Genomic DNA, 27,834 nt, shown 5'->3' with positions numbered 1-27,834 from the left:
CAGCATGCCAAGGAAATCATTAGGTTTGCAATGGGGACCCTAGTCATTATTCCATGCCCATGAGAAGCCAGCTTCTTCCAGCGTGGCTTTAATCTGTTTTGGCCACCTCGCCTTTTTAGAAGATTTCAAAAAATTATTGTGAGCTGCCTTCACTAGACAGTTATCTTTAAGAGCCAAACTGCTTTCAAGTCGACTACTTTTTTAAAATACATACACTGCAGAGACTTCAATTGTCTCATTGTAGTGGCCCCCCACAATAAACTCATGAAGCACTCCCAAAAACCTAATAGGGTGAAGATAAACTGAAACAGAAAATTGTCAACAAATTTTTTTGACCCTTAAATATTCTAAAGAAATTTGGCTCCTCGTTACAAGGAGCATCATTAAATTAAGCTTTTCAATACTTTCATTACAGCTATGGCCAGGCCTCCCTCGTTAACCAGGTATGGGTTGAATGTTTAGTTTTATCGTTGGACGACTCTAAAGGTTCCAATTTGATCTGGTGTTGGTCTTTATCCCACAAGACCAAGATGTAAGCTGGTACGCGTACACATTCCGAGGGAGAAGGTTGGGCGGTGCTTTCGGTAGCAATGGCACACCCTATGTGATAGTAAGACTTTATTTGTAGTTTTTCTATTGAACGGCTCTAGTTTAGAAGAGAAGACTCCCACAATGCATTAGATTTAATTTTATTCATGATAAAAAACAAAAAAGGTACTGATACTGGGTGCTTGTGAAGCGAACATTAAGCCAAATCTTCCTTTAATAATGGAGCATTCTGAATAAACTGGAGCATTGCGAATAGAGCATCTGCATGTGATTGTATTTGAATCCAAAGTAGTCTATACTGTTGTCCTGTGATTGTGTTTAAGCACCATCTATAACTCAAATCACTGGATAACAGTTAATAGACCTGAAAGAAAACAGAAAAAAAAATGAAAATCTTGAAGCGAAGAGTTAAAAAAAAAGAAAAAAGAATAACTAGCGTCTAATAAAGAATAGACAAATAAAAAGAATAAATGATGAAGAATATAAGAATAACGAATATCTAAAATTAACCCGACTACCAAGGAGGCCGATGAAGCAAAAGCATTCAAAGGCAACAAATCTTGGGCCAAAACTAACCTTATTGAACCTACTTCCACCCTTGTGGTTTTGAACTGCGTTGCTTAATTACTTGCGTTTCAATCCTGTTTAACTTAGCTTAGTTTTACTTGCAAAAAAAAAATAACAAATTTGAGCACTATATTTGGCATGCTTGCTGTAATACAGCTGCATTTACATTTAAATGAAACTACTATAATTTTTTCATCTATGTCTTTACTTTTAATTAATTTAAAAACTTTTTCCACAAGACATCTTTTCAAAAAAAGTAGAGCTACATTAAACCAAAAATAAAGTTAATCATCTCCCAAGCGTAAAACTACCACTAGTTTTACATATATTCATAAATAAATGAAACTCAAGACAAACAGAGATTAAGATCGAACAGTTCGCGACAAGGAGCTGTAATAAGCAGCGACCCGCCTCAATGGTAACCGAAACTCTAAAAAATGGAATTTTAAAAAAAATTAAAAAATGGAACCTCAAAAGAATTATATTTTTATGCTGATTTTAAATATATAAGTTTCATCAAGTTCAATCTTAGCCGTCAAAAGTTATGAGCCTGAGAAAATTTGTCTTATTTTAGAAAATAGCAGGGAACATCCCTTAAAAGTCATTAAATGTTAACGAAAATGACACCGTCAAACTCAGCGTATCAGAGAACCCTACTGCAGGATTTTCAAGCTCCTATCTACAAAAATGTGGCCCTACAATGTCAGAGGAGGACTAATTCTAACAGAAATTGAAATTTATAGTGCCCTTTTTAAGTGACAAAAAATATTAGGTCTAAGTTACAAACTTTGACCATTGTTTACATATAGTAAGGGTTATTGGGAAGTGTACAGTCGTTTCCAGGGGGAATTTTTTGTGTTGAGGGGGAGGGAGTTAACGTGGGAGGATCTCTGCTTGGAAGAGTTTGTCATGAGAGAAGAGAATTTCCATGAAGGGGCTGCAGGATTTTCTAGCATTAATTAAAAAAAAATAACAAAAGAAAATTCAGATGAAAGTAAGGAGCAGCATTAAAACCTAAGAAGTACGGAAATTATTATGTAAATATGGGGGTTCATCTCCTCCATGATACTTTGCTCTTTATGCTAAAGTATTTTTAGTAATTTTAACTATTTATTGTACGGCCTTTGTGATTCACGGGTCATTATTAAAGAATTGGGACAAAATTTAAGCTTTTGTGAAAAGAGCGAGGTATTGACGAGGGGGCAAACCCCTTCATATACTTATTAAAAATATACAAATATAGAAGTTCATTACACAAGTTAATTCGTAAGTAACGTATATTTTATTACTAACAAAAACGTTCGTAAAAAAAGTTCTAGTTGCGTTTTTAAGTAATAAAAAATTGGAGGGCAACTAGGCCTCCTCCTCCTCCACCCTTTTTTTTATCAAAATTGTCTGATCAAAACTGTGAAATAAAACCGTTTAGCCAAAAAACCGTTTAGCCTCGCTCTTTACGCTAAAGTTTTCTATTGATTTAAAAAGTAGAGTTGTAAGAAAGAGTCAAACTTTAGCGCAAAGAGCCAGGTGTTGAGAAGGGGACAACCCCTTTCATATATGGAATAATTTCTGATCGTTTAAATGTCGCTCCTTACTTGCAATTACAAAACCTGTTTTTTTTTTAATTTAATAAATAGCTGAGTCAAACTCAAAACGAGCAAAAATTAAATCTAATAACCCTAATCTGAAGTTTATACCATAAAATTCCGTAAATTCTATTCCATAGAAACCTAACATGCCCCCAAGGCACAACTTACAGCCCTATCCCCAGGGACGCATAGGCTCAGCCTGTGGGGTGGGGGAGGGAGCACAAAAGAACAATTTAAGGCTGGTATTTTTAACTAGGGGGGATGGGGCTTCTGTCTGAATCCCTTTCTTCTGTGAAAAGGAACACCCTGCCTCAAAGTTAAAGTGACACCTTCCTGTGGTATACCTGAGGTAGACAAAGGCTGGGGAAAAGCCCCAGAATTTGTGGGTGTACCTCAAACGAATCAAATTGTGCATTTTATTTTTTTGCCTTAGGCGTTCGAAAAAAACAAACAGGAAAAGATCTAAGGGTAGAAGGAATAAAACAAAGTAGATTTTTAGGTCGCTTCCTATCATTTTCCAGGGAGAGGGCTTTTATTTTATTCCCCTCCCACAGCGCAAACGGTATAGCCACTGCCAAAATCAATCCCAGCGCATAAGCTTGAGTCACACAAAGACTGGGAGGGAAAGCTGTATTTGGAAGTGTGCAAGAGCTAAGAGCTCAAAACAAGAGGTAAGAGCTCATATGGCACTTGTGACGAGGCGAGAAGAGCTAAGAGCCAAGAGATCATATGGTATGAGCTCTAACAATATTCTATGAATCAATAGATTGATTTAAAAAGGAAAATAAGAGGCTTAGTGCAGGTCAAGATTTAAAATAAGAGCTCTGAGTCACAAAGTCCTTCTAAATATCAAAATTCATTAAGATCCGATCACCCACTCGTAAGTTATAAATACCTAATTTTTCCTCTCCCTTTTGCCCTGCAGATGGTCGAATCTGGGAAAACGACTTTATCAAGTCAAATTGTGCAGCTTCCTGACACGCCTACCAATTTTCATCGCCCTAGCACGTCCAGAAGCACCGAACTCGCCAAATCACTGAACCCCTCCCCCAAAATGAGCGAATCCAGTACGATTCTGTCAATCGCGTATCAAGGACATTTGTTTATTCTATCCACCAAGCTTCATCCCGATTCCTCCACTCCAAGTGTTTTTCCAAGATTTCCCCCTCCAACTCCCCCCAATGTCAACAGATCTGGTCGGGATTTGAAATAAGAGCTCTGAGACATGAATTCCTTCTAAAATCAAATTTCATTACGATCCCATCATCTATTCGTAAGATAAAAATACCCCAATTTTCATGTTTTCCAAGAATTCCGGTTTCCCCCTCCAACTCCCCCGAATGTCACAGGATCTCGTCGGAATTTGAAATTAGAACTTTAAAGCACAAGATCCTTCTAAATATTAAATTTCATTAAGATCTGGTCACCCTTTCGTAAGTTACAAATACCTAAATTTTCAAAATTACCCCCCCCCCCCAATTCCACCAAAAAGAGCAGATGTGGTCCAGTTATGTCAGTCACGTATCTTAGAGAGGTTTCTATTCTTCCCATCCAGTTTCATCCTGATCTCACCGCTTTAAGTATTTTCTAAGATTTCCGGTCCCCCCAACTGCCCCCCCCCCCCAATTTAACTTGATCCGGTTGAGATTCAAAATAAGATATCCGAGTTACGAGGTCCTTCTAAATATGAAGTTTCATGAAGATCCGATCACTCCTTCGTAAGTTAAAAATACGTCATTTTTTCTTATTTTTCAGAATTACCCTTTTTTCTTATTTTTCAGAATTACCCCCCCCCCCCCCAATTGGACGGATCCGTTCCAATTATGTAAATCACGTATGCAAGACTTCTGCTTATTTTTCCAACCAAGTTTCATCCCAATCCCTCCAATCTAAGCGTTGTCCATCATTTTAGGTTTCCCCACCCCAAACTTCCCCCAATGTCACTAGATCCGGCCAGGATTTAAAATAAGCTTTGAGACACGATATCCTTCTAAATATCAAATGTCATGGAGATCCAATCACCCGTTCGTAAGTTAAAAATACCTCATTTTTTCTAATTTTTCAGAATTACCCCCCCCCCCCCAACTACCCCAAAGAGAGCGGATCCGTTCTGGTTATGTCAATCATGTATCTAGGATTCGTGTTTTTTTCCCACCAAGTTTCATCCCGATCCCTCCATTCTAAGTGTTTTCCAAGTTTTAGGTTTCCCCCTCCAAACTCCCCCCCCCCAATGTCACCAGATCCGGTTGCGTTTAAAATAAGAGCTCTGAGCCACGATATCCTTCTAAATATCAAATTTCACTGAGATCCGATCACCCGTTCGTAAGTTAAAAATACCTCATTTTTTTAATTTTTCGGAAATACCCCCCTCCCAACTACCCCAAAGAGAGCAGATCCGTTCCGTTTATGCCAATCATCTATCTAGGACTTGTGTTTATTTTTCCCACCATGTTTCATCCCGATCCCTCCACTCTAAGTGTTTTCCAAGTTTTAGGTTTCCCCCTCCCAACTCCCCGCCCCCGTCACCAGATCCGGTCGGGATTTAAAATAAGAGCTCTAAGACACGATATCCTTCTAAATATCAAATTTCATTGAGATCCGATCACCCGTTCGTAAGTTAAAAATACCTCATTTTTTTAATTTTTCAGAAATACCCCCCCCCCTACTACCCCAAAGAGAGCGGATCCATTCCGTTTATGTCAATCATCTATCTAGGACTTGTGTTTATTTTCCCCACCATGTTTCATCCCGATCCCTCCACTCTAAGTGTTTTCCAAGTTTTAGGTTTCCCCCCTCCAACTCCCCCCAATGTCATCTGATCCGGTCGGGATTTAAAACAAGAGCTCTGAGACACAATATCATTCCAAACATCAAATTTCATTAAGATCCAATCACCCGCTCATAAGTTAAAAATACTTCATTTTTTTCTATTTTTTTCCGAATTAACCGACCCCCCACTCCCCCCCAGATGGTCAAATCGGGAAAACGACTATTTCTAATTTAATATGGTCTGGTCCCTGATACGCTTGCCAAATTTCATCGTCCTAGCTTACCTGGAAGTGCCTAAAGTAGCAAAACTGGGACTTAAGGTTTCCCCCCTCCAACTCCCCCCAATCTCATCAGATCCAGTCAGGATTTAAAATAAAAGCTTTGAGACACAATATCATTCCAAACATAAAATTTAATTCAGATCCAATCACCCACTCATAAGTTAAAAATACTTCATTTTTTCTATTTTTGCGAATTAACCGGCCCCCACTCCCCCCCCCCCAGATGGTCAAATCGGAAAAAAGACTACTTCTAATTTAATCTGGTCCGGTCCCTGATACACTTGCCGAATTTCATCGTCCTAGCTTACCTGAAAGTGCCTAAAGTAGCAAAACCGGGACCGACAGACAGACAGACCGACAGAATTGGCGATTGCTATATGTCATTTGGTTAATACCAAGTGCCATAACAAGTAAATTCGATAAGGACTATTGACAATGCCCTAATGCCAATTTCCATCAAAACGAACCTGAGCTGAATTGGGGTTTGGCAACAAAATATTTTGTATACAAAGCATAAGCTATATTTTGATTAATCCTATATAGTTTCTAATAAGGTTCGAGTAGTATTTTGGGTTAGATTTTTGAAGTAACATACTAGAGCGTTTTCTTAAATAAGTTCGGAGACAAAGCAGGCAAAGCAAGACAATGCAAGGCAACAGGACAACAAAAGAAAAAAAAATAGAATTCCAAGTACTGACCTTTCTTTATTATAGCTTTCTTAGGCAAAATTGGTTGAGTGGAAACAATTTTCAAATCCGCTTAGTTGCTAAGAAAAAATAAAAAATAAAAATCAGAAGCGCGAAGTCTTTTCCTGAAAAAGCCTCATTGAAATCATGGCTCAAATAAGATTTTTTTTGCAAAATTATTATTTTCTTTTTTGCTGTGGATAGCTTCGTTTTTTTTCCGTGTCCTTATTCTCCCGTAATGTCAAATAGAGACGGTTCAGAAACTTACATATCTGTACAATATTTTTACATATTATTTCTCCTTATTTGAGTTCCAGCAATTTCAATTTAAGAAACTCATTTATCGACAGCATGAGAAAATATAAGAAAACGTGGTAGTTTGCAGCCAGTTGAAAAGCAGAATAAATTTCAAAAGCAAAGGCAATTTTCACATTCAGCCGTGTCTTCAATAAAGTTTTTCAGGCAAAGCTGGTGTACTTTTTTAATTTTTCAGGGCAACTACTAATTATGGTGTTTGAAATCGAAAAAGGAAAAATTATGAACTTGTATATAGCTAATAGATTGGTATTATGTGAATTTTTTTTAGGTAATTGGGGGACCACTGTTAGTTGATGGGTTGAAAATTGAAATTTGGATTGAATCAAATTTTGAACGAGGGTATATTTGGTTCACGTCTACTGGACTGCCCTTCTAAAGAACCTTTTGTCAGGCACTTGACAAGATCAGAAGAGTATTATATTGTAATGTATACTATAAATACTTAGTTCGGTAAAGAAAAAAAAAAAAAAAAAAAAGAAAAAAAAAAAAAAAAAGCAAGCAAGTTCTATGGACCTATCAAGATAGAGCGGTAGTAGGCCTTAAAAAATTTTGTCAAAGATTGAGCAAAGCACTAGGTATCAGTCAAGGGCCCTGTTGCTATATCAAACATTGTTAACATTAAAGAGCTACAAAAAGAAAGTGGAACAAAACTTGAATTGGCTCTCACTACGTTTGTTACTAAAGAGAACCCGTCCATCAGCAATATGGACACCCCACCAGAGATATTGAAACAACATGCACGATTCGTAAGGTGTTCAACTTATGGCGTGCTGACACCTTCCCTCCCCCCACGGCAAAATAAAGTTTAACATTCTATTTTTCACTGATTTTATTTTCTTCGGCCAAATTGAATGGAAATTTGGCCAAATTGAATGGAACTACAATTAGTTTTACAAGGATTGTAGACAGGCAGATACACAGAAGAAATGTCTCAGCCGAAAGCACAGAACAATTTTAAAGAATTAACTTATTCATCTTCTGGATTGAAAGTATAAAACTTTATAGAAGAACGTCTCTTAAAGCACAAGAATATTTTAAAAGGGTTTCACTGTTTGCTTCACACTTATCCACAGAATAGTGAAGAAAGTAAAGAGATGAGAGCCATTTTTGAAGTTTTCCGAGAGCCATTTTTCGAAAGAATGAATCATTTTAGTCATTTTATGATTATTACTTCGCCATTAGTAAGCATATAGATACAGTAAACCTTGGCATTGGGGTTTTTGGACAAGCAAGATCCCCTTTCCTACTTTTATCAGGTTCACTCTATATATAAAAAAGTCCTAGCTACATTTTTTAAGTTTAGCATTAATCCGCAAATATAAAATGGTGGGCCCAAAATAGGTCTGTCGAAACTGTTTTTGAAACATAACCACAATATCACTTTTCCTTCATGGCATCCCCTTCTTAAAAGGGGATGCTTAAAGTTGAAAGTATACAATAGTTGTTCGTGTATAGTAAGTGCTCTTCATATATTGTTTTGATAAACATAGTTATGTATTTATTTTAATTTTCTCTACCTTGTACTCCGTCCCTATGAACTATCCCTAGCTCTAAGAACAACAAGCAGTTTGCAAGAATACAAAGAAACAATATTTTATTGATTGAATTTATATTAAAATATAAAATAAAATAATGTTGTTGTATGTTGAGTCAGGAAGAGGTTCTTTGTCAGGAGCAGAGGCCACATAATTGCACAGCTTCAATGAGCAGTAAATTCGTTAGGTGAAGGATGAGCAAAAAATTGAAGCAAAATTGATTAGAAATTTTTTGAGGGTTCTATTTTTTTTAGTAAAATATAAAAAGGGGAGCAAAAAAAAAATATACGCGAATTTTACTGAGATTCTATTTAACTTGAGGTTTAGAACCCTTGTTTTTTTTTATTTAAACTTTAAAATTTTAAGAAACCAGTTCTGCTGCACTGTCTTTTTATGTAAAAATAAGCGTCTATACACAAAAGGACGAATGCAACAGAGAACAGGCTTATACAGAGAGTTCCGTAATTTACTGCCCACCTACTTCATTATCTAGAAAAGAAAAGAAAAGTCAATCATTTGCAGACAATAGACAATATGTTTTTCCGAACTAAAAAATTTATAAAAAGATAAATTTTGAAGACTGGCTAAATACATTACAAGAGCGAAAACCTCAAGATGGTTGTAATGTCTGGTCAAGACCTTTTTTCTTCACATGTAATTATGCTTGCTATTAACAAATCCTTTTAGACTTTCCTGGAACATTTTGTGATATAGGAAAAGCACAGATACAAATGTGTTCCTTAAAACTGAATTAGTCAATACAAGATAAATACTAAATGTGAAAATGAGCACTACCTAAGGAGGGGCGGGGGTAGAATGGATTAGTTTTTGGCGGAAAAGAAATTTTCTGGGCAAAAACTTTCATAGGTAGATAAGGTGTGATTTAAAAAATTTACATTTTCTAAGAGCCCCACGTAGATAAAACCATCGAAAAAGTGATGAAGAACTAATATATTATACAATATATATATATATATATATATATATATATATATATATATATATATATATATAGCTAAGCGTATTTTACTTATTATCAATTCTGGTACCCCTTTTATTGAAATCCTTTGAAATCAAATTTACCACAAACTGTTTGAAAAGGATGATAAACTTTTAACTTCCAGCCATTGCTTCATAAGTGATGATATACAACATGACACTTGTTTTGTGAATTACATACAAAAAGAAATTTCGAAATGGCTGAAAGAAAATCATCCCAAAATAAACCAAGTTCATTATTTCACTTACGGCTGTGCTGGTCAATACAAAAATAGAAATAGTTTCAAAAACCTAACAAACCATCATGAAGACTTTGGTATGAAAGCCAAACATTCATTTTTTGCAACAAGCCACAGGAAATCAATATGTGTTGGCTTGAGGGGAACTGTTAAGAGAATTTTTTTAAAAAGCCAGCCTTTTAACTTTCAGATGCAAATCAAATAAGACACCGACTGCAGTTTATGATTTTTGTAAAGTCAACACTGAAAAAATAAACTTTCACTTTATTGAAAAAAAAATGCTGAAGCTTTCAGATTGGAGTTAGTCACAATTTTTAAATCGTGATTTTTAAATTTTTCCATTATTTCAAACCACTAAATACAAATCAAATTGAATAAGGAGGACTACTGATAGTCCTAATCCCACTCTAATGTTGTTTTTTTTTTATTCTGCTACATCTTTAAACCATTATGTGGCTGCAAAATACAATGGAAAGTGGTACTTTGGACTTGTTAAAACTGTGTTTCATGAAGAAGAAGATGCTGAAATTCTATTTCTTCACCCTCCAGAACCTGCTGCCAGCTTTTAATAGTTTTCAAGATATTATTTTTTAAGCTACAAGTTACATTGCAAGTCACAAATCCAAGGCCTAAAATTGCATAAATGAGGAAAATTAAGAAATTTGTAGAAAAAAAAACTAAGAGATAGAGAAATAAAATTTGGTATTTATCAATAGGATTGCAAATAAAATTATTGAGCCCAGTTTCATCAAAATCTAAAGAGGTGGGTGTCATGACCTCATTGACTTGACAAGGAATGACCCACTGTCCACCACAAAATACAATGCTGCATCCCTACCCACATACAAGATATCATATTTCTTATTCCTTAGATATATCACTGCAATGATGGTCATTAATTAAGCAACTAGGATAGAATATAATGGGTATTTCAACTTTTGTGATCCAAGCCTCATTTTTTATTTTGTTTTTTGACCCCATTTTAGGACCATTATTAAAACTTTAAGTCTTTGAGAGATTCCTTACTCGTATTTTTTTACTGTGTGAAGGCACATTATCAGTCAGACAATGATAGTTGATGAGCACACAACTCTTGTGTGCCAATTATTTAAACACAATACCTGAAACACATGAGCAGGTTAATAAGAGTCATGATATACAAAATAAACTTTGGCGTGAAGAGCGAGGTTTGAGGAGGGGCTATCCCCTTCATATACGGGAAAATTTATGTTCTTTTAAGTTTTAATGTTGCTCCTTGCTTTCAGTTGAACAAAAAAAATTCTTTCCTTAATTTCTGGGAGGCTGAACCGATTCTCAGGGGAAAATATTGACATGTTGCATATTTAAATAGCCAAAAATAGCCAGTAACTTATTTTTCTTTATCCTGAACCCGACTAATTCCAAATCAGGGTTTTTGTAATGTTCATTCAGGAAATGGAAGTCTTTTTCATTTTATTCAAAATTGGAAAAAAGATGCAAAATACTCTTTAATTACAAATTTTGTTATTTATTTTTGCCAAACTCTAAAATTAAACTGAGCAAAAATGTTATTAGAAATGTTGAAAGCAATAACATCAATATATCGTTCAATCAAATTATCGCCCTATACTATTCTACACCCATATCCAAAGGAAAGTACAGAATCATCCTCATTTTTATGTTTCTGTACCGTATAACTTTTTCCTGAATTAATCAATTCTCATTTTCATATAATGGGCTAGGATTGTATCTTAAACAAAGCGTAAATATCTGAAGAGCAATTTATATATCATTTTCCAAAATAAACCTGTTCTTTCCGCTTGAATATCCTCCTCCTCCTCCCCATCTTCCTGTTCCCCATCTACCTCCTCCTCCTCATCTTCCTCTTCTGCCTTCTCATCTTCCTGCTCCTCATCTTCTGTCTCCTCCTCATCTTCTACCTCCTCTTCCTCTTCTGCCACCTCCTCCTCCTCTTTTTCACTTCGCCTGCGAATTAAAAACATGCATCAGCTAATAAAGTTTAATCAATATAATGCAGTTCTACACATTCCTAGACATTCAAGGTCTACCTTGAATGTCTAGAACTAATGGAATAATGCAGTCCTTCGACGACCTGATGCTATGGCAGTAATGAATACCGTCTTAAGATTAAGATTTTTCATACCCATATTCAAAAAGCAAAGAAATCGAGTAGCTTTTAAAAACTTTAGGACACGACCCAGATCCCAGGCAGGAACTTGGCATGAATTGCCTGATTGCCTCTTACTATGTTGCTAGCTACTGCTACAACCCAGATAATTCAGAGGATTGGGAATCAAATTTAGCCCAATATGTGCATGGCTTGTTCTCTACTAGTTTTCAGCCATCTCTTTAGCCATGATACCAATAAAATTTAAATAATTCCCATTTATAATCAATCAGACTGATGCCTTTCTATGATTATTTTAGTGTATTAACAACTTTATAATCATGTCTTTTATATAACTTATGTTCTATAAATCTCTCATGGTACAATATGTAAATTATCACTACATTTAAATATCACTACATCAAAAGAATCACCTTTTAATGCTGATTTTGAATATATTTAAGTAGAGTTCAACTGGATGAATTGTGTTCTAGTGACAACTTTGGTTGTGTGACAACTCTCTCTCTGGTTCTGCTCTATTTCAGCTCTGGCATGCTAATTGCTTGATTAGGACAGTTAAGACACCAATGCTAGGTTAAAGACACCAAAGTTTGTATATGAATGAAGTACACATATGTCTCTTTGTTTCTTGTGACCAAACATTAAAATAGCTAAAGAAAAAAAGATTGAAACGTTGGACTTTGGTACAACTATATTGAAACCGTGTAATTAGTAAAAAACAAATATATATTGAAAAATATCATAGAAAAGAACTGTCATATAAGGTGTGAAATACTCGCCAATGAAATTGAAGATACTCTTAATGTTTTAACAGCCAAAAGTACTAAAAAAGCAGAAGCCCTCCTACAGTACCCTTTTTGTTACTGGGACACAGCAACCCTCTACTGCACAAAATCAAAGGTTTGAATTGGCCACTTCCCTTAGAATGATCAAAAGGTTCAAAGATATACCTGCAGGGAGGGCACCACCCAAATAACCCACAGGTTTGTCAGTACTCTTACTTTAAAGTCAGCAGCTGTACGTACACTTTAAGAGTGCCTAAGCATAAGCTGTCTCTGTCTATGACTTAAAAATCTGAAATTATCCATTTCTATTGGAAGTCTTAGATAGATAATCAGAATTTTTGTGAAACCAAATTATAGGTAAAAGCATTTGAGTTAGGTCTTGCGTATATTGATAGTAAACTGTCTTTACTTACAATTGCTAGTGCGTCGTCGACTAGGTGATCTCTTCGAACATTCAGTTTTTTTAGCCCAAAAAATGAGGAAAAAAAGGAAAAATTCAAGGGAATATTTTTCCGTACCAAGAACACTCCATAACTCAATATCACTATCTAAAACCATAAACTATTGAGAAACCTAATTGATAACCTAATAGAATACCTAATAGAATTAAACCTAATAGAAACCTAATGTGCTACATTAATGTGTTAATTAGAAACCTAATGTGCTACATTATACAAAACATGCCTGCAGACGAACCCAAGAAATACCATAGTACCATGCTTTGGGTACTGGCCCCAAAATGGGTCCTGAAAAGATAAAATTTAGGTAAGAAAAAAGAATTACAAAATGCAGACACAATATCATCACACAGCTTAGGAGCATTTGTTTACATCATCACACAGCTTAGGAATATGTTGTCTGATATCTTTGATTCAGACAACATTCATACATTTCACTTGGAATTCAGGTACATATGGAATGAGGGTAGCCTTCCAACCTAGCCCCTTCCCAGAAATATATGTATATTTCACGATTCAAATATACCTGTATTTTTAATATTAAACACTTGTTTTGAAACAAGAGCTAAGAGCTCATATTGCACTTGTGACAAGGTCGGAAGAGCCAAGAGCTCATATGGTATAAGCTTTAACAAAATTTTAAGAATCAACAGATTGATTTAAAAGTAAAATCAGAGGCTTAATGGCGGTCGGGATTCAAAATAAGAGCTCTGAGACACAACAACCTCTTAAATATCTAAATTCATCAAGATCCGATCCCCCACTGGTATGTTAAAAATACCTCATTTTTTCTAAAATTTACCTCTCCCTTCAGCCCCCCCCCTCCCTCAAACGGTCGAATCGGGAGAAACAGCTTTATCAAGACAATTTGTACGGGTCCCTGACTCACCTACCAATTTTGACCATCCTAGCACGACCAGAAGCACCAAACTCGCCAAAGCACTGGACTCCCCCAACTCCCTCAAAGAGAGCGGATTCAGTCCGGTTATGTCAGTAATATATCTACAACATTTGCTTATTCTATCCATTACGTTTCATCCCAATCTCTCCGATCTAAGCATTCTCCAAGATTTCGGTTTCCCTCTCCAATTCCCTCCAGTGTCACCAAACCTGGTCGGGATTCAAAATAAGAGCTCTGAGACATGAGTTCCCTCTAAATATAAAATTTCCTTAAAATCAGGTCAACAGATCTTAAGTTGAAAATACCACAATTTTTCTATTTTTTTCCAAATTAACATATCCCCCCAAACTCCCCCCAAGAGACTGAATCCGTTCAGTTATGTCAATATACGTAACTAGAACTTGTGATTATTCTTCTTATCAAGTTTCATCCCGATCTCTCCACTCTAAGCGTTTTCCTAGATTTCTGGTTTCCAAGATTTCTGTTTTCCCCCTCCAGCCCCCTATGTCCCTGGATCCCATTCTAATTGAAAATAGAACGTATGAGACATAGGATCTTTTTATATATCAAGTTTCATTAAGATCCGATCATCCATGCATAAGATACCTCAATTTTTACGTTTTCCAAGATTTCTAGTTTCCCCCTCCAACTCCCCCAATGTCACTAGAGATTTAAAATAAGAGCTCTGAAGAACAAGATCCTTCTAAATATAAAATTTCCTTAAATATAAAATATCTCAGGTCTCAGACCTGGTAGAGTGTTCATATTTTTTTTTTTTTTACATACTCCTAGATACATAGGCTAACAGATAAACAAAAAAGATACATGGCTTTTTCACATATTTGAAAGATATTCAACATTATTTATGAGTAACAAAATTACCGACCAACTAAAAGAATACGCAATTTGAAACATTTGGTTTGAAAGTAAATTGAAGTTTTAAAATGGGGTAGGCGGAAATCAAAATGACAAATCCTCAAGCTTGAAGGATTGGACTATTTAAACAATCAGACTGTTTTCCGACAACTTAAACACCTTCCAAAAAATTACAATCTGTATCAGAATTAACCAAGGAAGAAAAATAATTAATTCAACTTGGATCTGGAATCAATTTAATTGAATTTAAAAATGTTTGTTCCCATCATAGCTACTACTTTCTCAATGTGTTTGAAAAATATCAAACAGTATGCATATTCATTAAAAAAACACAAAAAGCAAATAAAAAAGTCACTAAGAAGTGTATCATTTAAGTTTTTCAAAACAATTGTGTGAAAAAAATATTTCTATTAAACCTGGACTAAAGAGATGCCCTTCATGTCAAAACTTCTGTGAAGAAAAAACTAAAATCAATGAAAATGAATCTGATGATGAACTACTGATTGAATTGGATTCATTTGAATCTAGAAATGTCTCCCTTTCACAAACAAATGCAAGAAAAGAAAAAAAAATCTTGAAAGCTCTAGATTAAGACATTGAAATGTCAGAAGAAAAAAGAAATTTTATCAAAAAAGCAGAAGATTTTGATAAGCTCGTGGGCCTTTTCAAAGAAATGGCAGAAAAAAGTAGCAACAGAATTTCAGGTGACCAAATATATGGTAGAACAAGCAAGAAAACTTAAAAAAGAAAAAGGTATCCTAGCTATCCCTGACGCTAAAAAAGGTAACACTCTCCAAAAACACAGTTAAACTTGTGACAGACTTTTACCAAAGTGATGAGAATTCAAGAGTTATACCCAGAGCAAAAGATAAAGTGAGCATTAAAAAAATATTTACATGCAAAAGACTTATTCTCAGTAATTTGAGAGAGCTTTACTCTTCTTTTATATGGGAATGCCCCAACTTGAATATAGGATTCCCAAAATTTTGCAATATAAGACCAAAGCAGTATGTCCTTGCTGGGTCAGCAGGTACCCATACAGTATGTGTATGCAGCATACACCAGAATGTGAAATTGTTACTAGATGTTGTAAAAATTGAAGAAAGTTACAAAGATTTGATCAAGATGTTGATTTGTAATGTTGAAAACAATGAGTGTATACTATGCCATTGTGACAACTGTCCATCTGATGATGCCCTGATTGAATATTTAACTGCAAAATTGAGTGAAGATTATGATTTAGAAGAAGAAATAATTATAAGCCAAATGGTTAATACTCACAGGACAGAAATAGTTAAGCAATCAATCAGCATTGAAAGCTTTATTTCTTTACTGAGCAAATCAGTAGAAAACCTAATCCCACATTCATATATTACAAAATCACAGTCTAAAACATTCAAAAAACTGAAAGAAGATCTGCCTTTGAATACTGCAATTGTAATAATGGATTTCAGTGAAAATTATTCTTACACCATTCAAAATAAGTTCCAAAGTTATCACTGAAACAGAAGTGGAGAGTTATCACAGAACGAATGATGTTATCCAGATGTCAGACAGCAGCATTTTGCCAAACCTCTGGATAAGGTCACCAAAATGGACTGGTTGGTTTTAGTATCTTTTAGGCAAAGCCCTATTTTGGCTGCAACAAATTGATTGTTGGTGTTACCAAGTTCGGCACTTTGGTAGGTGAGACAACTCAGCCCAGACAACAGCCATCGCCAATGCATGATTATATAATCAAGATATGCAAAAACTTCAAAAAATGCACTAAAAAAATTTTTATTTTCAATTTTTTACGTTTTTACGAGTCGAACAAACATTTTGAGGGGGGGGGGGGGGGGGGAAGCGGACTTACCCTTTGGATATGGCCTTGCTTGCATCTTGCAAGGACTTCTTTCTGTTTTGTGGAATTTTCACACCTTATATGACACTTCTTTTCTATGATATTTTTCAATATATATTTGTTTGTAACCATTTACATGGTTTCAATATAGTTGTACCAAAGTCCAATGTTTCAATCTTTTTTTCTTTAGCTGTTTTAATGTATGGTCACAGGAAACAAACAGACATATGTGTACTTCATTCATATATAAACTTTGGTGTCTTTAACCTAGCATTGGTGTCTTAACTGTCCTAATCAAGCAATTAGCATGCCAAAGCTGAAATAGAGCAGAACCTGAGAGAGAGTTATCACAGAACCAAAGTTGTCACTAGAACACAATTCATCCAGTTGAACTCTACTTGAATATATTCAAAATCAGCATTAAAAGGTGATTCTTTTGATGTAGTGATAGGCATCAAAATTCCATTTTTTAGAGTTTTAGTTACTATTGAGCCAGGTCACTCCTTACTACAGTTTGTTACCACAAACTGTTTGAAATGAAAGACATAAGTGATGATATACAACATGACACTTGTTTTGTGAATTACATACTAAAAGAAATTTCGAAATGGCTGAAAGAAAATCATCCCAAAATAAACCAAGTTCATTATTTCACTTACGGCTGTACTGGTCAATACAAAAATAGAAATAGTTTCAAAAACCCAACAAACCATCATGAAGACTTTGGTATGAAAGCCAAACATTCATTCTTTGCAACAAGCCACAGGAAATCAATATGTGATGGCTTGAGGGGAACTGTTAAGAGAATTTTTTTAAAAAGCCAGCCTTTTGACTTTCAGATGCAAATCAAATAAGACAGCAACTGCAGTTTATGATTTCTGTAAAGTCAACATTGAAAAAATAAACTTTCACTTTATTGACAAAAAAATGCTGAAGCTTTCAGATTGGAGTTAGTCACAATTTTTAAATTGTGATTTTTAAATTTTTCCATTATTTTACCACTAAATACAAATCAAATTGAATAAGGAGGACTACTGATAGTCCTAATCCTACTCTAATTTTGTTTTTTTTTTTATTCTGCTACATCTTTAAACCATTATGTGGCATAAGGTTATGTGGCTAGCATATTATATGGCTAGCATAAGGAACCCAATACAAATTTTAGAAAAGCTAATGTAATGGTAAACTTCCTACTCTTGCTTCTTGTTTACAGTTGGGCCAACTCAGAGAAAAACTAACATTCTGACAACCTATTAGCCTATTTATTTATTGAATTAATAGTCACCAAGGAATGAATTAATAAATCATTTTACAATAATAAAAGTATTGACAATACAATGTTGTGTTCACTTCGAGCAGGAGTACTTATATACTAACATCCAACTAAGTTTTAATACCATTTTCTAAATAACAATTGGCTGTAGTGACACCACAGTTGTCTATTTACAGCCATTTAAATTAACCATCTCATAATTTTCCCATCTTTCCCTTAAAAGAAATACTAAAATCTAAACTACAAGAAGATACAAACGTTCAACTTACCACACTTGATTGAAATAGAAAAATAAAGTACTGCCTACCCTCCCACCATATTTCTTTTGTTGCTGTTTTTAAATGATTAAAATGAAACGGGATAATAGAAAGCCTTAAGGATGGCTTAGATGACGTCCGTAAAGTTTGTAAAGTTGTCTGCAAAGCTCTAAAAGTTGCTTCGTTAGCCTTCCTTAAACCTTTACGTGAGTAAGCATTAAAGTTAAACTTTAGTTAACTTTTTCAAAAGTTCGTAAAGATGACCAATATGGAAAGAGTTCCAGAGAAAACTTATAAAAGGATTTGGAAGTGTGGAATCAGGAAACTGAAGATATGCTAATTTCTTTAGTCCAAAGACAATTCAAACCTTTTTTTTCTAGGCCACTCAAATATAAACTGTTTTCCTACAATTTCCATTAAGTGTGAATTTTCTTATTAGATTAGAGGACAACAACCCACCCCCACCCATTGCCAATTTTAAGGGCCCCCTCTCCTCAGCACTGATCAAAATTTTGGGATCGTCGTTTTGCTCATACTGGTCAGAAGATCTAATAGCTATACTTCCAGAGATGCAACGCCCCCCTCCCATATCCCCGGACAAGGATTTAAATTATTGAATTTGCCCATTGTTTACAAGCAGAATTTATCATTTGAAGAAGGGGTAATATTTGATTATGGGTGTATCCGAAAAGGCTAAGGGTATTAAGCTGAAATTATGGAGGATGTTGAGGGGTTTGTTATGTTAAAACAAAAGACACTACCATTCAGTCTATTTAATAAGAGGGTATTTTAAATACGGCTGAGGGTATTAAGTTGAAACTTAGAGGATGTTGAAAGTGGTTGGAGGGCCGCCAGCCCTCTCTAAGGACCTTCTTAGCTGCCTTTCTTTCAAAAATATTCCATATTATTTAGTAATAGACTTTTTGTTCAAGATAGTCATAAGCTTCAACGACTATTAATATGGGAATGACATAGCCCCCACAGCTTTGAAAAACGACAACGGACACAGTAAAACACACTGTGTACGTGCTGGTTTTCAGAAGGACGTACCATCAATATATAAGGAATGTCTGAGGGTATTAAGTTGAAAATTTTAGGGGACATCGAAAAGTTTTTGGAAGGCAGCAAGCCCCCTTGCCCCTTTTAGATGCTCCCTTTTCCCATCACTAAGAAAATGTTTGGAAAATCTTCTTTTTTCGAAACAGTAACACTCCAGTAACTGTTCCTCCGTAGATGCAATCGCCCCCCTCTCCAACTTCCCCGGGACAAGGTTTACAGATTTTGCAATTTGCCCTCTTTTATATGCAGGATTTATCAAAAAGAAAAGGGAGATCTATATTCTAGGTGTGTTTGAAAAGGGTAAGGGTATTAAGGTGAACCTTTAGGGAATGATGTGGAGCATTTTAAACCCAATTTAAAGATACTATATGCATTCTGTTATCAAAAAAGTGTATATGCAATATCACATGAATAGATGAGTGTATTAAGTTTAAACTTAATCAAAAATAAGGAAAAATTGAAGACCTTCAAATAAGATGCACAAAACCAGTTGGCTGTTTGTCGTAAAGAATGAACTAATGTTGCCTATAGTAAAAGGTCACAAGACTTAAATGTATTATTATTATTGTTATGAATTTACCAGAGGCATTTCATTTGGAAGGGCTGATCGCACAAACTTGGGAAAAGGCTTATTTGATTGCAATGTTGAGGAGGATGTTAAAAAGTGTTCGGAGGGCAATCGATCTCCCTAGCATTCTCTTTTTAGCTGCCCTTCCTCCAAAGACATTTGATCAAAATTTTGGAATATCTCGTTCAAAATAGTCAAAATTACTAATAACTATACTCCAGGGATGACGTAACCCCCAGACTCCCTGGGGTAAGTATTTTAAGTTATATAATTTGTCGATTGTTTATATAAAGGGTTTTTTGTTGGGAAAATAGGGCATGTTTGATCCCGAGTCTCCAAAAAGGCAAAGAATATTATGTTGAAATTCAAAATGTTGAGGGGGTGTAAAATATAATGAAAGCACACTGTGTGCAGGATGGGTGTCAAAAGGTCACAAGAGAAATGTTGTAGAAGAGCTAAGGGTATATACAATAGCATATAACCTCCAAACACTTTAACATAACCGAAAAACCAGGTCGAAGCACATTCAATATTAGAAAAAACTTACATTTTTGACAAACTTTGTATCCTGATTCTTATAGTTCCATGGATAATGTTTATGATATTATTGTTTTTCCGAAGTACCCAAAACTATGGGACTTCACTCGACATTAAAAAAAAACTAAAATGCAATAAAATAAACAAAAATGAATAATGTTCATTCAGCTCTTGTATTTCGGACTATCAAACCCATGAGTATAGCAATTAGCTAACTTAAAATTTTGATAGACAGCATTTAGAAAAAGAAAAGTTGGGGGGGGGGATGCAAACAGTCTGATTGCTCTTGACTTTTAAAAATTGATCTAGAGATTCCAATTTAAACTGCAATTTCTAATCATTTGAGTCCCCTTCGAAGTTATTCCGACCTTTTCCGGGGGCATAAAATTCAACTCTTCCCACGGGTTTCGGGGGGCAAGGGTATGTGAACCTTGAAGTTTTGTCATCTGATCGTTGAAAAATTTCAAACAAAATGGTTATCCCAAATTCTGAGCGGGTGCATTTGGGGAAAAGAGGGTGAAGGGGGGGGGGGGATATGTGTCCAACATCACTTTTTATAACTCTTAAAAAGTTAATTAGAGATTTCAATTTAAAATCAAATAAGCCACCTCTGATGTTTACACGATCACCCCTTACAAAAACCTTATCTGCCCCCTCCTTCGGGGGCCATAACTTACAACACTTCCCCCGGGCTATGTTGACCCCTGAGCTTTTGTTATTTGATCTTTAAACTATTTTGAACAAAATGGAGATCTAAAAATTTTGATCAGATACATTTGGGGAAAGGGGGTCTTCCAAGGGAGGAAGGGGGTAGTTGCCTTCTGATCACTTGTGACTAGAAATTTCAAATTAAAATCGAATATGGCATCTCCGAAGTTAATCCAATTTACAACCCTTACCCGAAGGTTCTGGCGGGCTGTGTTATCCCTGTAGTGTTTGGTGATCTTTGGTAAATTTTTAACAAAATGGCTATATAAAATTCAATCAGACCCTTTTGGGGAAGAGAGGGCTGGTGGAGGAAGCGAGGAGGGGTTATTGGCAACCAGATCACTTTTGACTCTTAAAAAGGGAATTAGAACTTTCAATTTCTAATCATATGAGTTCCCCCGAGTTGTATACGACCACGTATTCCATAAGACTTTATATGCCCCCACAGCATAAATTACAACTCTTCCCAGGCTCTAGGGAGGGGGGAGGTTATGTTGACCCTAAATATTTTTTTATCTGATTGTTGGCCTCTTTTGAACAAACTGGCAATGACAAAATTTGGTTCCGATACAATTGTGGAAAAGGGAGTAGGTTTGGGGAGTTGGTAGATACCTTCCGATCCCTTTTGACTCATAAAAATGTAACTAGAACTTTCAATGAGTCACCTCTGAAGTCTCTAAGACCCCCCCCCCCCCCCTACAAAAAACCTTATATGGCCTAGGAACATAGCTTATAACTGTTGCTCCAGTGCTTTAGGGGTTCGTGTCGACTCCGGAGTTTTCATTATCGCATTTTCGAACTATTTTTAAAAAAATGGCTAATTCAAAATTTTGACCACATGGGCTTAGGGAAAAAAGGACGTGGTGGGAGAAGGGTTGTTGTTCTTTGGTCTCTTTTTTTACTCTGTAAAAGGGAACCAGAGCTTTGAATTTCCAATCAAATGAGCCCTCTATAATGTTTATACGAGCATCCCTTCTTTAAGAACCATATATGCCCCCAGAGAATAACTTATAAAGCTTACCCCTGGACCCTTGGGAGTTTTGCCGACCCTGAGTATTATTATCTGATGTTTCGACTATTTTTAAAAAAATAGTTACATCAAAATTTTTGTCGGATGGGTTTGGGGAAAAACGGGTTGGGAGAGGGGGAGGGGCTAGTTACCAGATGATCTCTTTTGACTCTAAAAAAGTGAAATAGAAATTTCAATTTCCAATCAATGAGCCCTCTTAAGTTTATTGGAGCATTCCCTTTACAACAACCATATATGCTCCTAGGATATAACTTACAACGCCTGCCCCCAGGCTATATGGGTTGTGCAGACCCTGAAGTTTTCGTTATAGGATCTTCAAACAACTTTAAAAAATGGCTATCTCAAAATTCTTTATCCGATGTTTTTGGGAAAGAAGAGCGTGGGAGGGCTAGTCGCCCTCTGATCTCATTTGACTCTTAAAAAGTGAATGGGAACTTTCAATTTCCAATGAAATGAGCCATCTTTGAGGTTTATACGAGCATCCGTTCTATAAGAATCATATATGCTCCCAGGACATAACTGAAAAAACCCTACGCCCAGGCCCTGAAGTTTGTGTCGACCCAGGAGTTTTTGTTAAATGATCTTTTAACAATTTTTATTAAAATGGATGTCTCAAAATGTTTATACGATGTATTTGGGGAGAAAAGGGCGTTAGGGATGGCTAGTAGCCCTCCGATCTCTTTTGACTCTTAAAAAGGTCACTAGAACTTCTGATTCAAACGGAATGAGTCCCTTCTGAAGTTTATGCGATGACCCCTTCCATATGAAATGCCTTTGGGGAAAAAATGATGAAACATTAGAGCCATATGGCCTTTGCTATAAGCAATGCCATAGCATCGCCTCTGATTGCGCTAAAAAGAAAAACTAATTTTCATATATTTTAAGAAAATAAAAAAGATAGAATAAGATCTAATCTCTTCTTCAATAAAATATTTCAACATGAATAAGAAAGACTCTGAGCGCGTTGTCGATTTCACTTTTTTTTTTCTCTCACCTTCTTGCACACATTCTTAGGGTCCCTATTAGGGTTTAAGTAATATCTACATGAATATCTAATATCTACATAATATCTACATGAAAAACATGAAATTTCAGTTGATGGCTAAAAATGTTCAGTCTTTTAGAATCTTGGTCGATGATCAACGGGATTAGAAGTTAGAATGCAATTAGGGATTAGAAGTTTTTAGAAGTTAGAATGCAATTTCTTCAAAGAGAAGAATGGTAGATACCCCAAATTAAATATCAGCATTAAGTATAATAGCTCCAATTTTCAGCTTATAATACATCATGTTGGAATCATTAGATTTGAATGGAGGAAAAACTCTCAAAAACTTGAGGTCCTGATATTGCTTGGAAAAAAAAATTCTAATGTCTTATTATCAAACCTTTTCTACAATGCTATTAAAAAATACATGTGAATGTGCCAATTAGTCTGATTGATCTTAGCACCATTTAGCATTTAGCACCATTTAGATTGATTTAGAGGTAAACATGACTTATGATTTTTTTGGAAACTCCCGCGAATGTGATAGGAGAAATTGTTAATAAAGCACTTGTTAAATGAAAAATTCAAACAGTGGATACTTAAGGCATAATCCCTGATACTGTTTATGATATTTTCTTTGAGCATTTGTTCTCTATTTTATTTTGTCTTCCAGTCAATTCCGTTTTCAAGATGTCGATTTTTTCTACGAATCTTCAGATCAAAAAAATTTATCTATCTATATATTAGTTGTAACTGTATCTAACACCATTTTATTACAAAATTCTAAATACAAGGTAAAAAAAATATAATAATAACGGAACCAGAAATATAACATCATAGACCATCACCTTTAAGGTAGGTTTTATCTTAAATAGAAGACATCAAAAATTAGAGCTAATAACAGATCTAAAACCATAGGCATTTCATGCAATATTGAATCAAACATAATCAAAAAAAAAAAAAAAAAAAAAAAAAAAAAAAAAAAAAAAAAAAAAAAAAAAAAAATCCGCCTAAATTTATCTTTGCTTTGTTTTCGTCAACTCACGAAGAATAAAACAAAAGGTACCAAACTTCTTTGACTCATTACCTCTTTACCCAACTATAAATTAAATTTTAAGCACCATGAAAAGCCATTCGTAAAATCTTACGAATTTTTTATTAATTTTCTTAAGCGGAAGACTAAAATTTCAATATATAGCAGAAAACTCCATAAAGTAATCCGTTTTAAAGGCACAAACTTTATATTTACAGGTAGCGTCACCGAATATCAATTTTTACTAACACTGAAAAAGTTAAGTTGCTTTTGAAAACAATAGAAATAAAAATACTTCAAGGAAAGTTTGATACTGAAGACACGACAGAACTACAGCCCAGGAATTATGAAAGAACTATCCTATGAAATTATAATTCATCCTTTACGCTTTCACTGACAATCATAGGCTTAGGAATTTTTGAATCTTCTTGAGCATTCAATAGAACTTCGTCACTACTTCTATTTCTTTCTTCACTAAAAACTTCTTCTTTGATTTGAAATTTCGTAGTATTGTCTTTTCCTGCTTCTTCTACAGCACGTTTAACGTCGCTGAATATCTCATCAATTGTTACTTTAGTGCTCCAAGCTTTGATCACCCTCCCTTCAGGATTATCCAAATATTTGTATAAATTCCATTCTGGATGTATAGATGATTGGGCTAGAATAAAAACGGAAGTTAATATTAGAAATGATCATTTACCATTTCTAATGAATGTAGTCGTAAGAAAAAGATTATTTATATTCTACTACAACTACTAACAACTCAGAACGGCAAAAATCGCCAAAGGCAAATGCATATGAACATATCGCTGCAATAACCAACTCCATTCAGAGTTTCGATCTTAGTACACTCCCATGGTATTCTCGCGAAATCTTGACCTATTATCTCTTCCTACTAGAGGCCTTCAAGGGCGTCTTGCTTTGTGTTTTGCTCCAGCTGGATTAACAAAAAGCAGAACTTTTGGTTGCATATCATTCTTCATTTATAAAACATACCCAAGCATTATTGACCTTCTTTTTTCATTTATATCTTAACGTTACCTGGGTAACGGGATTGATTTCTAAAATCTGACTCCAATCTTAATCCGATATTTGAATCAAACACATATTTGGAACCGAACGGAAATGACAGCCCTGAATCTCAGAACGAACAGAAACTAAGCCATAAATAAAGTCCAACTCAAAACAAACAGAAATTACCATAAATGGGTGCGCTGTTGGTAGCATCTCCACCCCAAAGTCTGGCTCTAGAGTGTCATTTGCGCTTTAGAGGAAACAAGTAAATTATTTTCACATCTAACTCCAATCTTAATCCGATATTTGAATCAAATACATATTTAGAGTTAGTACAAAAAACTAAATCTTTTTCCTATAAGCTCTTGAACAAGTTGGTGTTTCTACGGATGAAAATTTTTTTAACTTTATGAAACGGGCAGAAGTGAAACTTAGAGCGAACAGAAACTAAGTCATAATTAAAGTCCAACAACAAACACAAATTACCATAAATGGGTGCGCTGTTGGTACCCTTCCCACCCCAAGGTCTAGACTGTCATTAGCGCTTTACCGAAATTTGTCAAACTGAAAGCTTTACTTAGCTAATATATCTTCTATAAAAGTGGAAGGAATAGATTTAATAGGAAAAAAGAGATGAAAACAAATCAAAATTGGTACAATGGTAGACTATAAAAAGTAATTTGCTAATTTTATTACATTATTGTAATATATTTTCAACAACGTTGGATTTCTTTACACAACTTACAATTAAAAAATGAAGCTATTCAAAACAGCTCCTCGTTTGGTGTAAATGTTTTGGTTTCAGTTCTTCATTCGTAGAAATTTCAGTTCATTTTAAGTTTGACTTCTTATACAAATTAACTTATGCTTGTTTTAAGTTTGAATGTCAGTCTTCACATTTTGTTGCAATACTTTTCTTTTTAACAACTTAGTTTCTGTCTACTTTTTATTCATAAAATTAATTCATGCATATATTATGCATGTCACAAAATCAATGAATACAAAAAAAACAATGTTTCGTCCCTATAGCCCCATGAATTACCGTCTTCCAAAAGGCAGCCTTATCAGAAAAATATTGTATTTCTCATGTTCCATGCTCAAGTATTAAGGTTAGCCACCATTCAGATGCTAGTTCATTCAGATCAGTTCTTTGTGCTATGATTTGGAGATGAGAATTGCAGAAATTTTATCTTATATTTTTGAAAAGCTAGTTGCTGCACTTTGTTGCATTCTCAATCAGGCATAGGTAAGAGAGAGAGTATGTCAAACAGGCAAAAACATTAATTTTATGGATATGCTATCAATTTACAATGAACAGTTCACTTTTCTTATTCTAATTACTTACCAACAAGGTTTCTAAACGCCAGATGCGATTTATCACCAATGACATCTATCTTCGAAAACACAGGAGACTCAACACGATAATTTCCGTACACAAAATTCTTGATGTCATAGTTGGTACCTGGCTCCTGCTCACCAAACTGATTACAAGGAAAAGCCAAAACTTGAAATCTATATTCAAAGCCAATTATATCTTGCATTCGATTTAAAGCTTTATAATGAGAATCTGTAAATCCACGTTGACGACTAGCGTCACCTAAAAAAAGGATTATTGACAAAGAAATATAACAAGCAAACTTTAAAACGGAACCATTAAAACTGGAAGAAAAAGAAGAGGAAACGTCAAACGTTAATACTTCTACTTACTGCAGGTAAATAACCCCCTACCAATAGCAAGATAAGTAATATATGATCTAGTTCAGTGAATATTGACCAAATTGACACCCAAGTAAGTTAGTGATTACATAAGGCTTAGTATAATTGAGTGATACGGATGCATATGACCTGGTGTTAGAACGCTTCAAACCCCGAAAAACAACAACTTACTTCTAGGACCGATAACTTCTTCCAGAAGTTTTTCTTAAACTTCTTTTTAATTTCTCTCCGTTTGTAAAATAATTTACATCCTATGTCTGCGAATATTTCAATCAAGGAAGTTAGCACAGTAGAAAACCTCTAAAGATGTGAAATTATACAATGAGACTAATTTTGAGCGAATTATTATTATTATTTTTCTAGCAGGTATACTAGAGTATTTTTAGGGACTGCCCTTTCTTGAACTTCGAAAAAAAAATTCAGCTTCATTCAATACGAAATTTTTTTTTAATGATGTAAGTTTAAATAAGTCTGAATATCTATAACTCTAGCACTTAACTAGATAGCTAATTTTTTATTTGCAACAATTACATAGATAGATATGACAAACCAGTACACATGCCTGGAGGCATACTTTCGCACTGAAATGTTACACTACAAAAAAAAAAAAAAAAAAAAAAAAAAAAAAATGTTCTGGGTAGCGAAGTCCTAGCTCAAAGTTCTCCTCTCTTTCCTGCCATAATCTTTCTCAAAGGCCTACTTTGACCTGCCTTGGGCCGTAACGAGTTAATTGAAATAGGAATATATAGGAATAAATATGATAAATAGGAATATGATTATTAAATGAAAAAAAAATACCGATTAAAAATAGTGAAGTGCAAAACGAGCTAGATAAAAGGAAAAGTGAACAAATGAGCCACGTCCAAGCTGCACTTAGTTTTCTCCGTCAAGGGAAGATATTAGAAAAAAATCTTAAGGGGAGGGGCTCAATATGACATGGGCATCAATAAGCAAAATCTTGGGAGAGGAAGGGGGCAATATAACAAAGGCGTTCATAATTGACGCTTGTTCCATAATTGAACAAGAGCTTAGATGGCACTTATGACAAGGTTGGAAGGGCTAAGAGCTCATATGGTATGAGCTCTAGCAAAATTCTAAGAATCAATAGATTGCTTTAAAAGGAAAATCAGAGGC

General features: G+C 34.9%; 1 protein-coding gene and 2 long non-coding RNA genes across 3 annotated transcripts; all 3 read right to left on the bottom strand.

Annotated features, from left to right (window-relative positions):
* Positions 1 to 673: 673 nt before the first annotated feature.
* Positions 674 to 6,931, bottom strand: LOC136040634 (uncharacterized). The gene is made up of 2 exons (XR_010620845.1): positions 6,451 to 6,931; positions 674 to 913 (listed from the first exon to the last, which is right to left on the bottom strand). It is a non-coding gene; the product is annotated as an uncharacterized LOC136040634 (long non-coding RNA).
* Positions 6,932 to 8,333: 1,402 nt separating this feature from the next.
* On the bottom strand, positions 8,334 to 18,125 carry LOC136040823 (uncharacterized). The gene is made up of 3 exons (XR_010620894.1): positions 18,063 to 18,125; positions 11,316 to 11,494; positions 8,334 to 8,780 (listed from the first exon to the last, which is right to left on the bottom strand). It is a non-coding gene; the product is annotated as an uncharacterized LOC136040823 (long non-coding RNA).
* Positions 18,126 to 23,927: 5,802 nt separating this feature from the next.
* LOC136040708 (glutathione peroxidase 7-like) lies at positions 23,928 to 27,272 on the bottom strand. The gene is made up of 3 exons (XM_065725010.1): positions 27,251 to 27,272; positions 26,330 to 26,581; positions 23,928 to 24,628 (listed from the first exon to the last, which is right to left on the bottom strand). Exons 1-3 carry the CDS (start codon positions 27,270 to 27,272, stop codon positions 24,339 to 24,341), a joined length of 564 nt encoding a protein of 187 aa, XP_065581082.1. The 3' UTR covers positions 23,928 to 24,338.
* Positions 27,273 to 27,834: the final 562 nt, after the last annotated feature.

The sequence above is a fragment of the Artemia franciscana genome, chromosome 21 (assembly GCF_032884065.1).
Source record: "Artemia franciscana chromosome 21, ASM3288406v1, whole genome shotgun sequence".
NCBI classification, from domain to species: Eukaryota; Metazoa; Arthropoda; class Branchiopoda; order Anostraca; family Artemiidae; genus Artemia; species Artemia franciscana.
This window is presented reverse-complemented; position numbering and strand designations above follow the sequence as displayed.

What these genes read in the sequence shown, in the direction of transcription:
- LOC136040708 (XM_065725010.1), bottom strand. Translation starts at nt 27,272, where the DNA reads ATGCCTCCAGGCATGTGTACTG. An exon ending in GCCTCCAGGCATGTGTACTG is followed by an intron (nt 26,582 to 27,250) that starts GTTTGTCATATC and finishes TCCTTTTTTTAG; the next exon opens with GTGACGCTAGTCGTCAACGT. An exon ending in GGCGTTTAGAAACCTTGTTG is followed by an intron (nt 24,629 to 26,329) that starts GTAAGTAATTAG and finishes TTTTTATTCTAG; the next exon opens with CCCAATCATCTATACATCCA.